Genomic DNA, 14,920 nt, shown 5'->3' with positions numbered 1-14,920 from the left:
TTGGATTTTAACCACCTCACCATCAAAATTGATTATTAGAAGCATTAGATAATTTCTATGCATTTAGATATAGAAAACTGATTTCAAGCTATTTTATAATTAGTATAATTGATTGATTGTGACATCTGTGTAGACATTACAAGAGGTGACTATAAAATTTAAAAAATTCATCATGAAACTCAAAATAAAAATAGTACTGCATAATTTCAGTTACTACCTTAATTTAATTTTTAAAATTAAACAGCAGTCAAACGGAATTCTGTTTTTTTTGCACAATACACACAAAAGATAAATTATGAAAATAATTTATTAAATAAAGTATTTACAGTCAGTGATGCTAGGAATAACTTCAAAAAGATATACATGAATGAAATTCTCAACAAGGACATTAAACCACAACAAATGCTTTATCTCTGATGAAACTGACTAAACATTTATATCACATAAAATCGCCAATTTCCAAATTAACTTTAATGTTCATGGCGGCCAATTCAACACATAAATATCGAAGCACATATGGAATATCTATTAGTGCAACATCTTCACTGGAACCACAAAGCTTACATATCCACTCTTTGTAACTTATAAATGGTTGCTCTTGCTTCTTCAAAATAGGTGAAAGAAGATCTTGGCATTTGACACATACATATTGCTATAAAATTGTAACAAATGAATAAATTAATGAATTATAAACATATATGCACTTATAAATAAAGAAATATAATTAAAAAATTATACATATTTTAAGATTTAGAATAATAAAACTTTGAAATTGTGTAAAATGCCAATTCTGGAATATATGTTTGTTACTGAGACGATTTAAACATTGCGAATGTAATTTTGTGTGAAACATCATCATTAACAAAACATTTTTGTTAATATCAATATTTTTTTTTAAAAAAGTTTATTTTTCACCTCTTTATAACATGTTCTATTTACAAAATTATTTCATTGCTCTTTGCAGAATTTATCAATCATGAACTTAATCACCAAAGCACTCAGTATTGATAACTTTTAAAAAAGAAATTTCAAAAGTCTTGCCTTCCAATTTTCAGCTGCACTTTTAATTTAACCATATCATGTGTTTAAAATGATTTGGTACTGTGTGTATAAATTTCTGGATAGGGGAAATTACTCAAAGACAAATTAGGTCCAGGAAGCAATCTAGGAAATTATTGAAAATGCAATTGCTACAAATCGGAGGACATTTTAGGGAACCAGTAAAATATATATACAAGCATCCATAAAAATCATTGTGACCTTATTTTATCATGAGTAAAAGTCAAAATATCAGATAAAAATGCATATACACAAACACTAAATTCAAACCAATTCAATCCATACATCTGCTATTAAAAACATAAATTCGGTAGCAAAATGATTGCTCATAGAGAATTGCTTTGGTTTGATGGTATTGGCAAAAGACCATGATGGACCTTTATTCTTTGGGTCCAAATTAATCCAAATTAATAGGCTTTTACAATCCAAATTAATAGGCTTTAATATCTTGGTTTGTGGCTACTAAATGAAAATTTTTCAGTACAAATGTATTGGTTCTCTGATTGTAAGGACCCCTCTTTGCATGGGATTTCTTTAGTGTGAGACAGTGATCACTTCAAAATTTAGTCCCAAATTTTTACTCACATATTGATACGGGACACAGTAACACATAAAATACGAAAAAAACACCAACACTCTAATAGGTCACCATTCTCATCTTCGGTTTCAAACCGATTTCTCTCTCCCGTGCCCTCTCTCCGTTAGGAAAGTAGGGTTGCTAAAAGTGGTGAGCGGGGTTGCCAAAATTGGCATGCCTTACACTGATAAGGCGCTTTAACTAGTTATAATTGTATTATTGATCCTGCATTGTTATCTAACCTTGGTTGATCTTTGATTAATCTTCTCTGCAAGACGTTTCTACATGTAGTAGTAAATCATTATTTAAACAAATGCAATTACTTAAATATGGTTGTTTAAGTCTAAAATTTAAATAAATCAATTTCACAATAGTAAACTTAATTAGAAAAAGAATACTAAATAATTGTAGTAAAAAAAAGTCCATAATTTGCAAGAAATGTTTTAAATCTGATTCAACAGTCTTTCATTGAGGCACACAGTTTTAAGAAATGAAAAATTAGTTATTCAAAATTTCTATACAGTTCCTTACATTATTAAGGTCCAAGTCAGTAAAAATCCTCCATCATTAAAGACATAGGCTAAAGGCCTACAGTTTTTAATCCAACAACCACAAAAAGTTAAATACATCAATGGACTTTTTCAATTCCAAAAATAAAATGTAGGTCCAAAATTTTTGATGAATTATCTTATTAGAAAAAGAAATACAAATAGTATTATATCCACAGTAGCATACTGTAAATAATAGAATTATGCAGCAAGGAAGATTAGAAATCTTTTAAAGTGCCATAAAAAAAGCAAGCACTTTTAAATTAATTTTTCCTTTTTGCAATTAGGAATTCAATTTTTTTTAAATCAATTCAAAAACAACAAAATTAGTTTTAAATATAAAATTTATTAATTGCAATTAATACTTAACAACAAATAAATAATAACAACAAATTCCTCTTTCTGTTTATTTCAGTAACAGATTTTCAGCACTGCTATCAAGTGCTGCTGATCTATATTTTCCAAAATATAAATAGACATTTAAATTTTCATATTCCTTTCCAGTAACTGCATATTTTTTAACTACATTAATATAATCAACAATTTTCCATTTTTGAAGTAGATTACCTGAGAAGCATCTGAACACATGAAAAGTCTATCGAGAAGTAATCCTGCAGTTCCATGTGCAATCAAAGCATCCCTTTCCATTTCTCCAAATCTGACACCCCCATCTCGTTTACGGCCTTTCACAGGTTGTCTAGTGAGAGGATCAACAGGTCCAGTGGTTCTTACCTGCAGAAATTTCATAACATATTAATTTAAATTCAACTGCCTTATTTATGATGCAATAGTCTGTATCCTCTATATATATCTCATTATAACATGTTAGGTTCTATAATTTGAGATTCAGATCATGTACCTAATTAGAGTATTCATTCTTTGCTATTGCTTTAAATTGTATTAGAAAAGAAAATTAAATAGAAGATGCGATTCATAAGTAAGTCACTTGGTTATCAACATGCAAAAGCAAAAATTATTTATTGAAATTCTAATTTTTTGTTTTAATTATAGAAAAGCTTTAAAAAATATTTTAAAAATAATAAAAATTTAAGGAAGGAGAAAAAAATCTGCACATCACAAATGTATTACTTGATATTTATCAGAAACCATATGTCTCAGTCTCTGATAATAAACAACTCCAAAAAAGATATCTGCTTCCAGCTCCTCACCGCTGACACCACTGTACATTCGTTCTGTACCATAATAATCATATCCAGCTTTAAATAACAAAAATGTTGCATTAAGTAAAAATTTCCAAAGAAAAAACTTATAAGAAACATTTTGAAAGAAATTACAGACTATAACAACAAAGAATTAAAACATAAAATATTGTCTTTATAAATTGTTGCTTTCAAAATTAAAAATATCAAAATATACTTTTCTTTTTGATATTTTACCATCAATTCACTAGAAACTAAAATACACACCAAACTTGCCAAATAAAGCACCATTCTATAGCACAAAAGTTACTTTTTTGCCCCATTTGAGGAGCAATGCTATTGTAATTAACCTTTTTTGTTGTTGCTAGCATTGGTATTTATTGACAGAATGGAAAAATAACTTTTCTTTCAGTAATTAACTGTGAAAGAAGTAAAATGTAGTAAAGGAGTGATCAAATGAAATGCATTAATTTATTATATATTTATACTTATAATAAAGCTCAATGTGTGTGTTGGCGTACTACAGGCCAGACCATTCGACCTACTGCTTTCAAATTTGGCAAGTGTATACTTTGGAGGCTAGGAATGTGCAATTGAGAGCGATATTTTTGAATTTCTAATTAAAATTTTAATTAATTAAAAATTAAGCAAAATTACAGTGTTTTTCCACTATAACCTCTGAAAATATTACAGCACAAAATTGATTTTTGTATCAAGCTAAAGCTAAAAAAAATTATCTTTTTATTGATATCAATGCTTTAATCTATAAATTAAGTTTCAATTTTTAATGAATTTACAAAGAAATATTTTAACCATATTTTTCAACAATATATTTCACACAAAATAAAAATAAAATTTAATCTGCACGAGCATGTCAATGAGAAAAAATTAACACTTATTAGCGTGTTGCCATCACATTACTAGAAGTTCAGATTAAAAAAATACATTAACTAATATTGCAAATTAAACATATAAAAGTGTAATTTTCAGTACGTGTCTGCATGAAGTGAAAAAAAATTTGAAATATGATATTTTCTAAAAAGTAAACGGAGAAAAATTTTTCAATGGTTTTTTACAATATCTATATTATTGAGTTTAATTTAAGGCAAACATGATTTAATAAAATTTATATTGTAATATTATATAATGTAATAATATATATATAGGATAATCACTCTTGTCAGCTAATTTGGGACATACATCTGCTAACAGAATGGTCTAAATGAACTAAATAATTACATTTTATCTAGAATCAATAAATGCTCCGATGAATTCTGAATTTTAAATTTTTACATAGGTCCTCTGCCCTTTGATCATATTTTACAAACTATTCTTGAAACACCAATATTTTAAAAGAAAATTGTTTAACTCCAATCAACTAAATCAATCACCAAAACTGACAAATTTATGAAATTTGAATATCATTCTTCTATAAAAACAGGCGATTTTGGACCATTTCATCGACTGTCTCAAAGAACATACACCAATTTTCTACCAGGGTTTCTCGACAGTGATTGGCCTATGATTATGAAAATGTTGATTATTCTAAAATTAATATAATTGTAAAAATATCTACCTTTTTTCAAGCATTCACCAAAATATTCAATAGCTGTATTATTTTCTGAAAACTTGAAAGGAGTGGCATCATGAAGAGTACCATTCATTGCAGCAGATTTACCAGCCATGCTTTCAATCATCATTCCTAAAAGAATGCAATTAAAAAAAAGTCCTACTCAATATTTTCTATATAATTATTTATGAAAACATTTGCTTAGTTAGAAAGAGTATATTTTTAATTTAATAAATTTTTTTCAGTGAAATAAATACATACTTCCTGTTCTCAGTAAATGTTAGAAGGGGGGATAGAAACAGGTCAAAAGAAATAGCAGAAAAAATGTTGCAATGAAGACATGAACTGTTTAAATTAATTAGAAAGAAAAAAAATCACATAAAATTGTGCATATTAATAATAGCATGATAGCATGTTGTAAAACCAATATAATTTAACAATCTAAACTAATTGATATGCAACACTAACTGACAATACCCTAACTGCACTTTCGATCACATATGAATTGCAACTCATTATCTACAAGTCCAGTTCAAGGATTTGTTTTTGATTTCTTAATTTTCTTTAACATTTCAAAAATAACATTTTATGGTCTCCGACAATCTATTCTTTTGTATTTAAATGGATCTAAAATTCATCATATATGCAAGTACAACTTGTTTTTATATGAATGGCTCAATCAACTGATATCTGTTGACAACAATACTTCAATTAGATCGATTTTAATATTTGTTATTGTTGTTTCTGATGGCGCTTGCCATGGACAAGCCCGCTCATTTTGAATTCGGCGATTTTAAGCTGAAAGTGAACGTCTCTTGTTTTTAGTAGCACCAACTAGGACCAAGAGTATGATTTTGCTACTCACGCATCACATTTGTGTGCACATCCCCTTTTTACAGGGGAACACATTTACACATCTCACAGATAGAACAGATGAAAAACAAACATGCTCAAACCAGGACTTGAACCCAGGACGCCCAGATCTCGGGGAAGATGCGCTGCCCAATGCTAGGACACCGGCATTTTAAGATATAGTTATAAGTAAAAATCTACCTTAAATATTTACTCTGATTATGCTTTAAATATTAACAAATATAAATTTGACAATAACTTCAAAATTTTATTATAGATTTATTATGTAGTGTTTACACCATTGTGCGCAATAGCTAGTCTTGTATAAATGCTGCTTTAGAATGTAATTTTTACTATGCAGAATCAATTCGTGCATGAGAATTTTTTTTTTTTTTTAATTTTCAAGTAAATCTCTATTGCATATTCAATATATAACAGCAAATTAATAATTATTCAGTTCTGTATCTCTGAAGCTCTAAATATATCAAATAATGATGAAATAATTTCCTAGAAATAAATTCCAATTTCTTACCAATTGTCATACGAGATGGAAAACCATGAGGGTTGAAAATTATATCTGGTGTCATTCCACTATCAGTAAATGGCAAGTCTTCTTGTGGTAACATTATACTGCATATACCTTTCTGTCCATGCCTACTTGCAAATTTATCACCTATTATGGGATTTCTCTATTGAAAAATTAAAAATTCATTTTATAAAAAGATACAGAAGAAAAAAAAAAGAAAAAAAAAAAAAGAATAATATCAACTGCAATCAACTCATACAAAAAAGACTCACAGGTATTCTATATTTGATTGCAACTTGTTGATTTGTGTCGGTACCACTGTCATTGCTTAAAAGCTTTACATCCTCAACATAAGCTACTTCAACCGACTTATATTTCACATAAGATGCAGTACCTGTAGTTTGATCTATATAACTAGAAAAACAAACAAACAACGTTTGATATTAATTATAAGAGTTCATAACAGAAAAGTATTAAAGTTAAAAGAGTTATTCATAAACCATAAAAATTATACATTTTGATCCCTGTGAAATACATTATCTGAAAAACATAGTTCAATAATATAGTATAAAAACTGAAACTTTTTTTTTAAGAAATAGCACAAAAATAGCTGATTAGCAATTTTATAATTATTTTCATAAAATAAAAACCATATTCATACTGATCTTGTATCAATGATAAAAAAGATAATGTATGTTTTGTTATTAGCAATTATAAATAAGTCAGTGAAGAAAATTAGAATTCTAACAAAGAATTTTCATATACCAAGAGCTAACTTCATAAATAAAATATCTTTAAAAACACAAAAAGTATAACTTACCAACAAATCGGATCACCATAATTTAATCTTGTACCTATATAAGGAAGGCCATCAACATCAATAAAATTGGCATGTTTTCCATCTTTTTCTCGAGCAAATGCAAAAGTTTTTTGAGTTCCTCGATCACCAGCAATCGCACGCAAATTTATAATTTCTGTTTTGTATATACTTGCATGCTTGAAACCTCTTTCAACAGAAGATTTATTTAATACAATAGCATCTTCCATATCATAACCCTAAAAGGTAAAATATCACTACTAATATCTTAAAATAAAAATTTCAAAATTAATCACAAATCTCCTGTAATTGAAATTATTATTACTAAATAAAGCTTGAAAGACCAGATAATTTTTTTTTACATTTCTTTTCATAATTTGTACTTAATATTTATGCCATATATATTAATTACAAACAGTTCATTATTTTCTTTCACAAAAATCTGAAGGAATGTATACCTATAAATAATTCAGCGCAGAAACAATAAATAAATAAATAAAATGTGCTTTTGAAAATTTAGAATTTATAGTATGAGGCCGACAATTAGTGATTGTTAGAATTAATAACAAGTTTTTTAAAAAAGTTTTTTTTTGTTGCAAAATATGCTTTTAATCCCTAAAAATGAATAAAAATAATTTTTAATCTCTAAAATCAAAATCTATTGCAAGCAGAAAAACTGCCAGCCACAGTCTGCTAAGGCATTTTAAATAATATAGAATTGAGGAATATTCATTCAGACATAAACAAAAATGAAACATATTTCATTTTTTACAGACTAATATTTGCATTTTTTTTAACTTCTATTTTTTTATATAAAAAATAATTTTAAATATGTTTATTACAAGGAAATATATAATAGAGAGAAAGAAATGCTAATAATCTATGCTTAAAATTATTACACAGTTAAAATTATTCAAGTATGAGTTATGTATTTCAATATTATTTGTCTACATAGACAAGAAAACATCTAGTGTTATGCTTAATAACTACAATCCTAATTAGATATCTTAAAGGACAAGTCAATTAAAAATTTTACCCAGTTATTAAAAGTTTATAAGCAACGAACCAAACAAACTTTTCTCTTGTTCTTGATCAATGTAAATTTATAACAGGATTGATACTGATAAAACATTTCTGTAACTGTAATTACATGTTAAAATTAAGCACTTACTGAATATGATATAACTGCTACAATAGCATTTGTACCAAGAGGGAAATCATCCATATGAAAATAGTCATGCATTTCAGGCCGAACAACTGGTGACTGAGGTGTTCGTAGATGATATAGTTTATTATCAGATCTGTATCTGAGAGCATGGCATGATGTACCCATTGTTTGTTTACCCATCTAAAACAAGAGGTAAAAAAAAACTTAAGTTTTAAAATGTTACACATATTTCATTATTTAGATTTATTCATAAAATAAAATTGGGGATTTACCTGACATTCATACATATTTCTGGGGCTTTGATTGAAGTCTGAATAAGGTATTTGATTTGCTAGAATGCTAAGCACATTTGTAGGAGCAATTTCTTGATGAAATGTTAACTAATAGAAAAATAGAAATGATTTTAAAAAATTAGTGGTGAAAATTTTTGAAAATATGAGGATTGTGTTTGAATCCAAATACATTTTTCACGGTAACTGTCATGAAACTTATATTAAGTAATTTTATATCAACAGATTCATAAAAAGAAAAATAGAATATAATACTTTACAAACTCACCCTATTAAAAAGCTTTCCAAATTTTAAAATTTGATAACATTTTAAGACATTTCAACAGTAGGAGAAATAAAGCACAAATAAATAAAAACTAATTTCAGAGGGAAAAAAAAAATCAAAGTTGAAGACAAAAACTTTATTTAGATATTAAAATAAGTTTTTAGCAAATAAATGCACTAGTAATTAATTTCCGAAGGATTTGCAAAAAATCGAATTCAAATTTTTAAGGAATATAAAATTTTAATACCTATATTATATTTTACAGACATGATATTAAATACAGTCATGGGAAAAAATAATGCAGTGAATTGAACTTTGTTGTAGCCTTTCTCATTAGAGATATTGGTGATTTATAACGAGGGATATTAAACACAACCATGAAAACAGAAAACAAAGTAAAATTAACTTTATTGCAGTTTTTCATAATAGTGATATTTGAGTTCATATAGTCAAAAAGTAACATGATGCAGAAAAAACAAGGAGAATAATATATGATGTGAAACAAATAAAATATCATTACTAAACACTTGGTTAAGGCTCAAATTGGATCAAACATCAACAGTAAGAGGACATCCCATTGTAACAATTTGTCCCTTTGGATGATGAAAATGCAAAAAGGATAATAATCAAATCTTAGATATACATTTTGATAGGCCATATGGTCTAAGAGCTCAACAGTGTAAGCATACTTTATAGATAGTAGTATCAAAATTAAATTCTTTAAAACAAAAGTCAGTTAAGACAAATTAACGTAACTCAAAAGCAGATATTGTCTATACAAAATAACATTGCTCATATGCAAGCACAAATAATTAAATGCAGAAATAAAATGCTACAAAAATCTGACATTTTTAATTTAAAATAATTGAAAAATATTAACTTACACCCGGATAAACATCTTCAGGATTTAAAGCAACATGAAGATAAACTTGTTCCATAGTACCTATGAGTTCAGTGGAATTTGTGATAAGATTCTTCACAGGTCTCATCATTCGTGCAAGTGTTGTAAAAATAAATATCCCAGGGAATTGAGAAGCATGCTTTGTTCTGGGTATGAAACATATTTCCATATGATTCGGTACCTATAAGAAAGTTTAGCTACAATAAGAAAGAATGCAAGAAAAATATTCAAAAAACAACTAAACTATTTATTTCTTAATTGTATACAAATTGAAATATTCATTATGCATAGATTTCAACTGCCATTTTATATATAGAAATAGGTTTCATGTTGAAAGGTTATGCCAATTCAATCAGAGTTATGTGAATAAATACAGTTATAGAAATAAGCTTGCAGCAGTTAGATGAACTATTTTGGCAAATGTTCAAATAAATCAAAGTATAAAGCAAAAAAAATGTTAAAAAATTATAAGGAAATTATTTAATTTTTCCTTTTCAAAGGAAATTATTTAACTTTTTTAATGTAAGAAAACAAAGTTTTAGAATCAAATTTTACAAAAAGTTGAAAATATGAATTCAACATGTAGCAAGTAATGGCACAGAATTTATTAAACAATAAAATATGCCTTTTCTTTTTTATATATAAAATTAATATATACTAGATATCCTAAAATTTCAATAAACTTTTAATTTAAAGTGGACTAGGCTCAAGCGCTTTCGAATTTAATGGACAGAATTTAACTAATGCATCAATTAGAGGAATTTAATATATATTTTCAAAAGATGTGATGATAGATGGAATTATAATATGGCATATTTTCATATACAAAAAAGAAAAAAACTATAACAGAAACTAGTTTATCAGAATTAGTATTTGTGATGGCATCATTGAATATCATTTGTGCAAAGCTTCAAGTGTTTTGTTGAGATCATAACTCATTTGAAATGAATTGTGGCCTTTTGTTATGCATGGCTGAATCTAAATATACTCAGTTATAAAAATTGAACAGTAAAATATCACTTTATTCTGTAAATATTTCAATATAAGTTTTATATCCAGAACCTAAAAAAAAGCATAACAAAATAAAAATGTTATAAATATATTCATGATACTGATGAAGGGGAAAAAAATTGTGTCAGCCTTTAAACAATCAGAAATGAAAATGGCCAAAAAAGGAAAGTAACAGAAGCTTGAGCTTTTATATTTTCTTCCCTCCCAGTGCTTCTAATACATAATTGTAAGTTGCTTTTGTTACCACTAGGATATATTTATTAAATATGCTGTATTCACATTAGACAGAACAATTTCAAAAGCAATATACCCTTTTAAATATTGCACATAAATCAACATCTAATTCAATTGATTTTTGAATTTATGGACATGCATATACCTTTATTAGTTTGCTAAATCAGAATTAGCACATTAAGCAATTTACTTTAAAAGAATAATGCTTATTAGAGGACAAAAGAATGAATTTTCATAAAACTTTATTCATACCTTTTCTTCACCGCGAGACTTCAGTGACCTCAATTTTAATACAAAATTGTGAGCCATTTTTTCTAAAATTCGACCAACTAACCTACCATCAAACATAACTATATAAAAGTCAGAATGAATAGATATAGGATCATCTGAAGGAACCATTCCATATTTGCAAAATAAGTTGTACAAATGATCTTTAGATGGCTCAGAACTAACAACCTGAAACAAGAATGTAAAATAAGACAAAATAAACCATATATTATAAAACCACAAAATACAAATAATTCATTTGGAAATAGTTTCTGAAAGTAAATCAAACAAATATTATTTTTTAAGAAAAAGAATTGTTTTCAAAACGAAGATAAATCATTTAAAAAATACTAATAGATTTAAAGCAGTATTAAAAAATATTGACTGACACACACACACACACACACACTTAAATTAAATTCTTATATACATTAAATATAGAATCTATTTATTGCCACAAAAGATTAATCAAGTAATTAAATCTAATATTCTGATACCACAAGATAGCTAGCAACAAAAAATGAAATCGACAGGGATTAATTTTCCTCTTAATTAAACCTTCTTGAATTCATTTAGAAGAAAACAAAAATATAATATCAGAGAAATTTAATTACAAAAAGGAATGCATAATGACATGCAATTAAGTAAAAAGAATGATGGAAATGTGACATATAAGCACCTTTCAGGGAAAATTACTACATGCTGACATGACTTCTTATAATACTCCTACACTGATGGATACATGATTTTTAGTTATTAGCTGTTCTTTACTCCCTTTTTTAATTCTCTGATGCGGTAGAAAATTAATGAGATGCATCTACCATTGGAATATTTATATTTGAGGACAAATATAATTTATTTTCTCTATACTATTTGATACTGCTTAATAAAATATTATAACTATAATAAATCTTTGACTTACATAATGTTTTTGGAGCAATACTTTTTGACTCGATGATGTAAAATGCAATATTCAATCGTACTAAACTTAAACTTAGCTTATAATAAAGAACCTTAATTAAAGAACCATTAAACATTATTAATTAAAGAGCCATTGCCATAACTCGTATAAAGTGTAGGTCAAACTAGTACTGAATTTAATATAAAAATTAATAACCATAGATCAGCTATTAAAAACCTTAGAAAAAGTTATACTTTTGACTATGAACTATTACACTTTCAATGCCATAATTTTAATAATATTAATATCGACATTCTGGATGATAATATTATTGACTTAAGCAAAAGATTATAGAAAAAATTTATATTTGTAACTTAAAAACTTTGTTTTTTAATATTTTTAAAGACTTTCTGGATAAGATAAACTATAGCAAAAGATTTAAGAGAGGTAAAGGTAGAGGTGGCATTTATCATATTATATTTGAGGATTTTCAAAATTATTGTAATCTGGATCATAATAGTGAAAGCATTCACAAAATGAGGAAATACCTTTATGTTTTAGAAAAAATAAAATTAAGTGATTTATGAATAATAGATTTGGAGATTTAAAGTTTAAAAATTCTTTCACTAAATTTATAGTTCTTGATCTAATTAAATTTAAGCTTAATATTGGAAAAAACGATTTATTATTTAAAAATAAAAATAATTTAAACAAAGAATTCTGTGTGGTAAAATTTTTGGATATTAACTTCGAAAACCTAAACTTACCTAAAATTGTGCATAACAGTAAGGTATTTTTTCCTTTAAAGGATAAAGCAATTGTTTCAATAGTATTTAATTATACTTCAACTTTAAGGGAAAGAATTTGTAATCATAATTACTGTAGCAAAAATTTAGATAAAATAAATGAAACAGATTGTAATTGTAACAAAGAAATCTATAAAGATTATATAGATGCTGATAAAGGCCATATTATAACAGGGAATTTAAAAATTATTGATTCCAGCTCTTTAGGAAATTTTAATGAAAAGGGGAACCAAATTTAGATTGAGAGAAAAAATAAACAATAAAAAAATCTTAATTTCTATTGACAAGATTTGGATATTTTTATTTCTTAATTATCTAGAAAATACCATTGGCTTGCGGAAGGTTTCGGAGAATAGAAAGTGAGAACTTTAAAGGAAATTAAGACAAAAATGAATGCAGATATTGGAAGATCTAAAGAATAAGGAATTAATTTTAACAAAACATTGAAAAAAGAGATAAAAAAATTTAAGAGATATTTGTTATTACACTAATAGATAAATCAGCAAATAATTTCTGTTTAATTTGTAAATATTATAGAGAACTATTAATTAATGAATATAATTCTAATTCAACTTACATTTTAAAGAATACCTGGAAAAAGGAATTAGATAAAAGAATGCAGGCTTTCGCAAAAACTAAAATTAAGATTGCTCTTTAAACTATCCTTATTTGTTCCCAACAATAAAATTTCATTAAAAAAAAACCATTAAAATTTAGATTTGTGACTTGTAACACTGGCAGTTATAATTACCAAGTGGGAAAATATTTCTTTAAATATTTGAAAATTATCCTGAATAAAATTAATGATGAAGATAACTTTATAATTAACAGTAACAAAGAAGTTTTGGATTTTCTAAAAGCAACATTAATAAATTTAATACTTATGATTTTGAAAATTTATACACTAATCTACCTCATGAAAAATTAATAAATCTCTGTACTTTTATATATGACAAATATTTAAATGAAGATATTATTACAAAAAATAACTGGCTAGAATTATATAAATTTAATATTACCGAAAATTATGTTTTTAATGGAATTAATTTTTATAAGCAAATAAAGGGCATTCCAATGGGAATAGCTTTCTCAAGTGCTTTAGCCAATATTTTTCTACATTACTATGAGAAAAAAATAATTAAACATAGGATAGTTGGAGATATATTGATGACTTACTTTTGTTAAACTTAGAAAATACTAATATTGTTACTAATTGTTATCCAAAAGATTTAGTTCTAACTGAAACAGAAGAAAATCCTCTAAAAGCAACCTATCTTTAGTTGAAAATTGAAATTTCTAATGCTAAAACATTAGTTGGTATCTATGATAAAAGGGATGAATTCAACTTTAAAATAATTAAGTTTAGTAATTACCATTCTAATCTAAACTCTAAAATTTTCAAAAATTAAATTTTCTCACAATTTAACAGGATTAAAAGAGTATGTAATAACAAAATTTCTTATCTTGAAGCAACAAATAATCTCCTTAAAAACTTAACTACTAATGAATTTCTCAGAAACTTTTGCAATATAGAAGTTTTAATAAGAGAAGGTCTGGCTTCTTTCTAATCTATTAGCACAACTAAAAATAGGCTTCCTGGTACATGTTAACAAAGCGCTTCACGCAGGGACAGCTAGAGATGTGGGAAGCATCAATATAGCTTGGCACAATGCATTTTTTGTAGAAGTTTTACCAGTTAGTGGTAAGTTCTTTCCTTTTTGTTTTAATGATTTTTGGTAGTAAGTGTTCTTTTATAGTTTATATTATGTTATTGTAATTTGTGCTTAAATTGGAAGTTATAATTTATTGTTTTATTTCTGTGGAAAATGGTTGATCTTTAATGCCTCAATTTCAGGGGATTTCCGGGTCACAAGGGGTTTATATTGTTGGACGAAAGTTAGACACTTTACAGAAAAAAATCCTTTGCTTGAATCCCTGCCTGAGGGTGACTCTTGAGAAAGTCTTCAG

General features: G+C 26.5%; 1 protein-coding gene across 1 annotated transcript in view; it reads right to left on the bottom strand.

Annotated features, from left to right (window-relative positions):
• Window positions 1-332: 332 nt before the first annotated feature.
• LOC129961571 (DNA-directed RNA polymerase I subunit RPA2-like) overlaps window positions 333-14,920 on the bottom strand; it is a 40,763-nt gene continuing 26,175 nt past the window's right edge. The window contains exons 16-26 of the mRNA XM_056075067.1: window positions 11,231-11,434; window positions 9,717-9,914; window positions 8,550-8,657; window positions 8,281-8,457; window positions 7,113-7,348; window positions 6,565-6,706; window positions 6,299-6,455; window positions 4,921-5,046; window positions 3,274-3,401; window positions 2,752-2,916; window positions 333-652 (exon numbers count right to left, since the gene is read on the bottom strand). Of these exons, the coding sequence (XP_055931042.1) occupies window positions 440-652; window positions 2,752-2,916; window positions 3,274-3,401; window positions 4,921-5,046; window positions 6,299-6,455; window positions 6,565-6,706; window positions 7,113-7,348; window positions 8,281-8,457; window positions 8,550-8,657; window positions 9,717-9,914; window positions 11,231-11,434 (1,854 nt within the window). The 3' untranslated portion in view covers window positions 333-439. The remainder of the gene's footprint in view (window positions 653-2,751; window positions 2,917-3,273; window positions 3,402-4,920; window positions 5,047-6,298; window positions 6,456-6,564; window positions 6,707-7,112; window positions 7,349-8,280; window positions 8,458-8,549; window positions 8,658-9,716; window positions 9,915-11,230; window positions 11,435-14,920) is intronic.

The sequence above is a fragment of the Argiope bruennichi genome, chromosome 2, assembly GCF_947563725.1.
Source record: "Argiope bruennichi chromosome 2, qqArgBrue1.1, whole genome shotgun sequence".
Taxonomy (NCBI): Eukaryota; Metazoa; Arthropoda; class Arachnida; order Araneae; family Araneidae; genus Argiope; species Argiope bruennichi.
This window is presented reverse-complemented; position numbering and strand designations above follow the sequence as displayed.